Source organism: Cyprinodon variegatus, unplaced genomic scaffold (assembly GCF_000732505.1).
Source record: "Cyprinodon variegatus isolate N-32 unplaced genomic scaffold, C_variegatus-1.0 Scaffold110, whole genome shotgun sequence".
In the NCBI taxonomy this organism is placed as follows: Eukaryota; Metazoa; Chordata; class Actinopteri; order Cyprinodontiformes; family Cyprinodontidae; genus Cyprinodon; species Cyprinodon variegatus.
In genome coordinates, this window is record NW_015150563.1 from 1,375,245 (window position 1) to 1,384,371 (window position 9,127).

Sequence of the window (9,127 nt, forward strand, 5' to 3'; positions counted from 1 at the left end):
CGAATTGAGCTATCAGCTCCGGGGCTGGTCAGGGAACCCTGGCGGAGGGGGGCAGGGAGCCAGCGGGGAACGGAGCAACCGAACCCAACCCGGTGATGGTAGCCTGGTCACCGGCGGCCCCGTGCTTCTGTGTGTCTGCCTTACCGGCTCCCAGCCCCCCCTCATCTTGCTGTGGACGGGCGGCTCATGGCTCTCTGCTGAGGTCCGATCTAGTCAGCAGCCCAGCAGTCGACACTTCAAACAACAATCCCCTTAAGAATCAACTTAAGGTTTTTACTCCAGTAGAAGTGTGAAAGTACCATTTCTAAAACTCACCTAAAGTATTAAAGTAAAAGTAATGCAGGAAAAAACATTAAGGCCAGAAGCTTTACTGCTCTACCCTATTAAAGGAACATTTTTCTATAATTCTGGGTGATAACTTCCTTACACTTCATTTTCTCAGCTTTATAACTAATGGTGTCAAATTCAACTTTGCATCATCTTGAAAAACTATTTATTTTGGTTTGTGGTGAGCAACAAGTTGGGGCAGCACCGAGTCCAAACACAAAGAAATTCATTGTCTGGATAAAACTAAAATTATTTTGAAGGATCTTTTTTTTTTTTTTTTTTTTAAATACTAACAGGCCATAATGAAAATGAGCTTAAATGAAACAAAACAAAGGAGTATATTTTTGAATTGTAAGGAGTAGAAGGAAAAAATTTTACTGCCATATTTTTAGTTTACATGTTTTATTTTGTATTATGCAAAATTTTTGTTATTATGACTCTTATTTTGAAAGGCTTTTTTAGGAAGTGGAATCTAGTATGCTCGCTGGAAAACTAGAAAGATGCACACAGCATGAAGGCATGACATTTGCAAGAAGTTTTACAAAGAAATTTAAGTTTAAGAAGTCTTTTAATTCTCATTTCTACCTCAAAAGGAAGGGTCAGCCAGCGAGGTTTATATTTATTTATATTATTTTTTATGTCATTTTGTACTCATGACACCATCTCATTTAAGTTTATGTTGTGTTTTAGTTCAAAGTGGCAAAGAAATTATAAGAAGATTTGCAATAAAACTGACTTCACACCAGCAGTAACGAACTCTTTATTGCCGTCAAGAAGAGGTGGAAATGATAAAAATTACTCCAGCAAAGTATAGATAGCCAATATTTCTACTTCAGTAAGGTAATGAAGTATTAGTACTTTGTTACTCGACTTCAGGTTTTTAGTGACGTCTTGAATTATTCTGAATGTTTTGTGGCAACATGTCATTAATTTCCACGTCAATGATAATGATTTGTTATAAATCAGCGCAGCAGATGGACTGAACCATTTGAACTTGATGCGAACAGATAATCCTGACGGACTTTTCCTTCAGTGAGTCGCTGACGTCATACAGGAAGTTGTTGGTCGGATGTTTCTAAGAAGTGTCGCCCTCTGCATGCCTGACAACGTCGCCATGGTTACTTGCTGGGAGCCTGCTGGATATTTATAATGATTTGTATTTAGGGGGATGTCAAATGATTCGTCCCAAACTGGAAGGTATGAAGGTAAAGATGCCATGACACGTTATTTTAGACTTTAGTTTTTGTACGCTGCCGAACCCGCTGCAGGTCCTATGCTAAGGTTATCGTGTTTTTAGAGCCTGTTAGAATCTTGGCGCCTGCTTTCAGAGCGGATCTTCTAGGGAGGCCAAACATGGCGGCTGTTCTGTTTCCATCTATGGAACGGCTGATTTCAGATAATTCAATTTTATCCATGTTTTAAATTGAATATTAATATCCAGATGTTCTGCAGAATGCTGTTTTCTGTGACGATGTTAGTTTGGCTCTTCCTGTTTGTGCTCTAAGCCCCTCCCTCCGTACCTGCAGGCGGACTGTTCTGGCCGCAGGCGGACGTCTGGTCCAGCAGACCCACAGTTCTGGTCCGGTTCTGAGGTCTTAGATGCCCGTAGTCTCTGACCTCCCCCAGGCTCACCTCATCCTCCATCTCCTCCCTCCCCCAAGAGCCCTGAAGAAACAGTTGGGGTCAAAGGTCAGTGAGTGGCTGTTTAATGGCCTTCCTTTACCTGCGGCAGAAAACGGAGCAAAATCACTGAAACACAGAAAAAACTTCATCAGCTCCACTCAGAGGAAAATAAATCAACCAGAACCAAGAAATTATTATTTTTTTATATAATTGTATCTTTTTTAGATGCCAGTAGAACATAAATAATATCAAACTTGGTTTGAATTGCCTTTAATTTTCAGATGTTTTGTGGTGACTATAAGAACATCTGAGATCCTCCATAAAACCCAGAGATGATCCTAAACATAAAGCACAGATTATATGTTATAATCTTATATTGAGGACCTTTTGTTTCTGTTTAAGTTTTTATTTTTCAGGTTCTCCAGTTTGCTTTATTTTCTTCTGTGTTCTTTAGATTTAGATCTTTTGTGCATTTTTAGTTTAGCTCTTCCTGTTTTTGTCTTTTTTTCCGCATTTTTTGGTTTTATTTATGCTTTGGTCTAGTTTATTTATAGTTATTCTCCCTCTTATCTTTAAGTGAGGGTGAGGTTTTCCATGGCTTCAGTTTTCTCCAGTCGCTTCTCTTATCATGCAGTTTTATCCTTGCTCATTACTTATTTTGTAGTCATTAGATTTATTCCCCTTTTAGCCTTAATTAAGTTCTTTTCTAGTTACTTTTAGATCCTAATGTTTCTCCCTGGTTATTCCTCCCTTTTCTTCCCCCTTAGGCTCCTGTTACACCTTAGTGATTTATCCAGAAACGTCTAAGACGCTGCATACGCCAAACTTTCTATGTATTATTTCAAAATTGGGAGCAGAGTATTTCGAGCGTCTTCAGGCCCCGCCCTCACACTGAGGAAATCAAACAGGGCCACTCGGCGGCTGCTTTTAAATCCCGTTTTAAAGTGAATCAGTTCTGCTTCTGATCCTCTGATGGACTTTTTTTAAACAGCCTGTAATTCTGGACCTTCCTGTTTTCCGGCACCAGCTGACTGGATAAGTTAGATACTTCCCAGCTTGTTTCCAAAGCTCAGTTAAAGCTTGTTGTTGAGCTTGAGATCAGCTCAACAACAGAGGGAGGAAAACATTATAGAAAAGTTTGCAGATCTTCTGTAAACGGGTTTTATTCAGGGGAGCCACAGTAAAGGGGGCAGATGCAGAGAGCGCTGCTCTCCAAAGCAAAAACGCAGCGAGGGTAGAGGAAATGTTCAAGGGATGAAAAGATGATTTACTTAACCTGATCATCTCAGTTAATTTCGAAGTCCTTTGGACCAACCCACCTCAGGGTCCGGCCTTTGTCCTCCCTGATCCACCTTGGTCAGCAGGGTCAGCAAAAGGTCACGACCTCCAACCTGTTCCACAGTGGAGGAGTCTAAGGCCTGCAAGAGGGAATCAAACATTCTCCATGAATTTAATCTGAACAGCTTAGAAAAGATGAGTTTTAACAAAAGCAGGTTTAAGAAAAAAGAAACATTTAACCCACAGAAAAAAAGGGGGAGGAGTCAGGAAAATGCCCGCCTACTAATCAGACACCGTATTCAGCAGCTGCTTTGTGCCGTTTATCTCACAGACGAGGAAGAGTTCAAAGATTCAGGCCACCAACCCAAACCAAACATGGGTAGAGACTAATTACATTTACTCAATTAACTTTACTTGAGTAGCTTTTTATTTAAATATACCTTTAGGAAAAATCAAAAAAGTATCACTGCATGTTAATAGCTAGTAATAAAGCTTTTCGGAGTAAATGGGGAAAGGCTGACCCCCGTTGTCAATAACAATGGACTGGAATAATAGAAGAAATCTACATTATGTAAAAACTGACACATGGTTTGAGGCTTCAGTAAACTCAAATGTAAGAAAAGTGGATTAAATGGAAAACATTCAAGAGAAAAGACCGCCACAAAAAAAATAAAGAACCAGATAAACTAGATGGGACAAAGGCAAAATAGAGAAATAGCTCCCAAGCAAAGGTTTTATGCAGAGTGTGAAATACGGGGGGGTTCCGGGGGGGCTCGACCCCCCCGATTAACCCATGAAACCCCCTGAAAGCCTCAAAAGCAAAATTTAAAGGGGTCTTAAACTGTGTCAAAAAAATAAAATATATTTTGTCGCTAATGGTCACTAAAATGTTTTTAAGCTCAACATGTCCAGTATAAAAATTCAAAACCTTTATTCATAAATATGTTCTGTTTTTTTGCCAAGTGGAGCCAGCCAATCCTGTTCGCGTATGCAAATTAGCCATGTGCTTTTCCGCAGTTAATAACACGGGCAACGCGGAACAGATTGCGCGAAGACAGCAGGTCTTCACTCCTGTTTGTGGACCTCAACGGACCTCCTCTGGACAAATTCAACCCAGTTCCATTCGTCAGAAACTGGATTAAAGCAGGACATGTGCGTGCATGAAAGAGAGAGACAGACAGACAGTCTTTGTGCGTGTGTGTGTTTTCATAGACTGACGGTCTATTCAGGCTCTTGCCCGCTCCACCAGATTCACAGAAAGCTTCATCCACCAAGCTGTCAGGAAGCTGAGCCCCCCTCAAAAAAAAAAATCACTCCGGACAAACTGTCTCCTGCACTACTATTAATACGATATTTATTTACTGTTCTTTTGCACTGTTACTGTTACAAATGCTATATCTTACATAGTTGGTAATGATAATAATAACAAAAATAATAATAATTATTATTATTATTTTTCTGCTGCCATTACCATCTGCCTTTTTGCACTAGCATAAGTATTGCATATTTTATATTATTGTACATTTTATATTTTATTGTGAAATTGAATGTTTAAATTTTTGTATTAGGAACTGATCTTATCTGTTGTGCCTGTGCACTTTATCTGTTTCACTGTTGGTGAATGACAAACATCCTCTCCAGTCCTTGTATGTCTGGTGAATCTGAAGAATAGACATTAAAGCTGACTTTGACTTTGAAATGTTATAGGCCTACTGCATATTGAGAAAATTTAGATTGGTATTGCGCAACAATCGGGAGATGGGGAACCCCCCAAATATTGACAGGTATTTCGCACACTGGTTTTATGTTATGTTGAATGTGAAGTGTACATTGTTTATGTAAACAGCTGTGAAAAATACTAATAAACAGTTAAATAAAAAAAATAATAAAGTATCACTGCTTTTACTGGCTGCTCCATCAATTTTGAGAAACTTTTAGAAAACTTTGAACCAATCTGACCTGATGTTCTCGTTGAATTGTTTCTGTAAAGGGACTTAAGATGACATGCTTTAAATTGTAGCTATAGAAACTGGATTTAATAAATGAAAACAAGCTTGTTCTAAACAAATATATCCACCGCTGAGAGACATGCTCTCTTATTTTTTGTTTGTATTGAGGCGCATCAGTTTGCTGTGTCATTTGGAGGACGACCGAAAATAAACAGTTTACTGTCATTAAACCTGTTCTATATACTGCAACTATTGAACAGTATATTTATTGTGAATTTACTCGATATTTTATGTTAATTTTTGTCTTTTTTAAAAGACCAGAATTTGCATCACTTAATATTTCGTTTAATTTTCCAATATTCTGTAAAATGTTTAATGGGTTGCTTTGATCATGGGTAGGGAATAGCTGGGATTTTCTTTTAAGGATATATTTCACTTTAACCGCAGTAAAAATAACATGAACTGCTACTTTTATTTAAATACAATGTTTTGGGGAATTCTAGCCAACTCTACCCCCCGAGGTGTACAGACATTAAGCCCCGCCCACCATCTACACAAAGACTTTAATAAGCTTTGGTTTTATTTGTTCTGATCTTATTGTTTTTGGTTTGTTCTTCAGTAGGAAAATAAGAAGTTAGTTAAATCTAAAGGCTAATCAAATGTAATATTCACTGAGGAGGTATAAAACATCTAAAGGTTTATTTCTCTCTTAGTTTGGAGAGCGCTGGAAGCTGATGCTGTTTGGGAACTCCTGTTCTAAAGCAATGAATGCGAGTCTGACCGCCTACAGATGGACAAACCATCATCATCACAACAATGATTAAGGCCCCGTCCACACAAAGTCAAACCCTGGCCTAAACGTACACATTTTTCACCAAACCAGCCTCTCATCCACACGAAGCCGGCATTTCGGGGGTCTGTAAACAATCTTTTTTTTATTCAGCCTTCAGAGTGGGAAGATTTTGAAACGCCGTTTTCGCGTTTCCATCTTTAAGCTCTAACCGCATTTTTTTTCTTACACGCATGCGTCATAGCGTCGCCTCTAAACACGCATGCGCGACACAGTATCACAACAACAATGGCGCTGTACTGTGTTGAATGGTTGCTGCTCATGCTACTCACCCTGCTGTCGGCTTACAACAGAATCTTCTTCTTCTGGAATATCTCCAGGAAGAACAGAGCAATATCGACCACATAGTTCAGCACCTGAATTTGACTGAACCACGAAAATGGACCCGCAGGGCAACCATGTATAAATATTACTGCGCATGCCCAACATTTCGTCGCCTATTTTTGCTTTGGCACCACAGCGCCACTTACAGGCCTGGCATACATTTTGCAGCGTTTTCATGCATTCGTGTGGACGATCACATTTATTTTACGTCTCCATCTTTACGACAAACGTTCTGGAAAATATTAGCGTTTCCTGTTCGTTTTGACTTCGTGTGGACGGGGCCTAAATAAGCAACAGATCTGCAGAGAGAAAAGAAGAGAAGCTAAATGCTGTGAGGGAACCGGAAGAGAGGAGCAGGAGATGAAGTATGTCCTGCTGGGACCTGTAGGACACGCCGTGGACTCCTGGAAGGCTTGGAGGATGGTGCGTTTTAGGAGGATATAAAAGATGTTAGGATTTTCTGATTTACAGTACTTGGATTTCTCCTGTTAGGATTTGGGGGATACCTGATGTATCTACAATTACAGAGGATGTCAGCAGCAATTTAGGCATTGATCAAGCTGCAGGCAGCGGTTGATGCGCTCACAAAGGCTGTGAACGAGCAGGACCAGGAGCTGAGCCGTATGCTGGGTGCCAATGAACACAGGATGGCTGCGGTGGTTGAACTCAAAGGTGAGATGGGATAATATCTTGGATGAGCACGCTTGCTTCAAGGCAGAAACGGACGACAAATTAAGAATATTGGATTCAACATGTAGAGCCAGCAAGAAACGACTGAGGGAAAATTCCTGTGCAGCCTGCTCTCTCAAAACCTCCCCTGGATGTTATGGCAGAAGGGCCCAGAGCTGCTGGCGCCCCTGTGGTGCCGATTGATAAACTTCCATCTTATCAAGGACAATGGCCTCTGGACAGCGTTCATGAGAAAAACTGAACGCACTTCATCAAACACACAGACACAACTGATACTCAAAATGTCAGACTGACTTTCTCATGGCTCCAGCCTCCGATGTGACCCTCTGCTGAAAAGTTTGCCTCGTGTTTAAATGTGTTTTTCTTGATATCTCAAACTGTATCCTGTCAAGGATAAAGTGTGAAATATGTTTTTTTCCTCTATCTTTCCACAGAGATAAAGGCAGCGCAATAAGGGAACCGCCTCACGGTGGGGCTCTTGGCAATCATAAGAATATGGCAACGGCAGCATTCTGCAGCACCCATGGCCTCGGCAAATCGTTCTCCCTAACAGCCCCCCCCACCCCAATGTATGTGATGAATGGTTTGTGCTGAAAGTGAAATCTAGATTAAAATGAAAATAGTGAAATTGATAGATTGAGATAATGACCAACAGAGTTCTGCTGCTGATGGGAATTAATCCATCAGCTGGACGGGGGGATGGACCCAATTCTACTCACTTAACCTTTTATTTTGCCTCCATCAGGTTTGCTAACGACCACTGAGGAATCTGTTGTGTTCTTTAACTGAAATTATTTCCAAACCTGATAATAACCAGAACTGGGAGACCAGACACATGTTTCTCTTCCTACTGGCGACCCCCGGAGGCCAGAGGAGGAACTGCTGATGACATTCACAGAAAAGTGTGATCCCTAAGTGGGCAGAGATGGATAGATACTCACCATGTCCTCCACCTCACGTAGAGAGCTGGAGAAGCTGCAGAGCCCCTCCTCTTCTGAAACAGGAAAAGACACAGCAGGAGAGACATCAATGAGGCGCACTAATGGCGGCCTCCTCGATGGCCTAGTCAAAGCCTGATTCTAAATGATGGACAGTTTAATCTGTGTCAAAAAAAAAACATTTTAATGGATGTCACTGCTCTCACAGGAAGTGGTCAGTGCAGCTGGAGCTGAGTGATGCCTTCAAACACGTGAGAGCAGGAAGTGGCAGAGAAAGTAGAAGGGGTGTGGATCAGACCTGTGAGAGGGGCCAGCTGGTTGGCACTGATGAGCAGCTCTCCCTCTGAGATGTGCTTCAGAGCTGCTTCGGTTTCTGCTGTTACAGAGCTGCTGCTGCTGCTGCTGCTGCTGCTGCTGGAGCTGCTGGTTTCTGAAAGGCTGGGCGGCAGAGCAGGACTGGGTTCAGCCTCAGACTGAGCAGCAGCAGGGCGGCAGGCCGGAGGCTCATCCTCTTCCATGGACGCCACCCTGCACGAGAACAGCGGTTAGTGTTTCCTGAGCCGGGTGAGCTGCTTCGCTTCAATCTGGACCTGTCAGCGTACAAAGGCTGCTTCTGTGACTCCAGCTCCTCCTCTGGTCCATCCTCATCCAGGGGAAGTTTAGGGGGCGGGGCTTGAAGAGAAGCAGGGGGACTTTCTTCAGGAGAACGGGGCTCTGGCGTGGCGGTCGGCGTAGCGACGGGATCTTGGGTCACAGCAGGAGGAAGTAACATCAGAGAAGATCGTAAATGAGCAGAAATGAGCCGTTTTAGGTTCAGATCACATTGGATAATAAAGAGATTAGAACCAGAGAGAATAGATCTGTACGTCTAGACAGGTTAAAGAAGCAGAGATCATGACTTCTATCATACTGTGTTTACAGAGGTTGACATTCCAGGTCCAGAAACTAAAAACTTGCCTGGTTTTCCCTCATCCTGTTCTCCCAGCTGGTGATTGGTCCCTGACCTGATCCAAGTTCATCAAACTGAGGAAGACTCTTCAGCCAAAGCTGAAGATAGTCAATTTAATTCAATCTAGTTTATTTCTATAGCGCCAATTCTAAAAATATGTCATCTCAAGGTACTTTCCAGTTCACCAGATCATCCAGTC

General features: G+C 41.8%; 1 protein-coding gene across 1 annotated transcript in view; it reads right to left on the reverse strand.

The window, feature by feature from the left end:
- Positions 1-941: 941 nt before the first annotated feature.
- Positions 942-9,127, reverse strand: part of kiaa0586 (KIAA0586 ortholog) — a 19,389-nt gene continuing 11,203 nt past the window's right edge. Inside the window, exons 10-14 of the mRNA XM_015374927.1 lie at positions 8,582-8,723; positions 8,278-8,507; positions 7,983-8,035; positions 3,270-3,368; positions 942-1,992 (exon numbers count right to left, since the gene is read on the reverse strand). Of these exons, the coding sequence (XP_015230413.1) occupies positions 1,828-1,992; positions 3,270-3,368; positions 7,983-8,035; positions 8,278-8,507; positions 8,582-8,723 (689 nt within the window). The 3' untranslated portion in view covers positions 942-1,827. The remainder of the gene's footprint in view (positions 1,993-3,269; positions 3,369-7,982; positions 8,036-8,277; positions 8,508-8,581; positions 8,724-9,127) is intronic.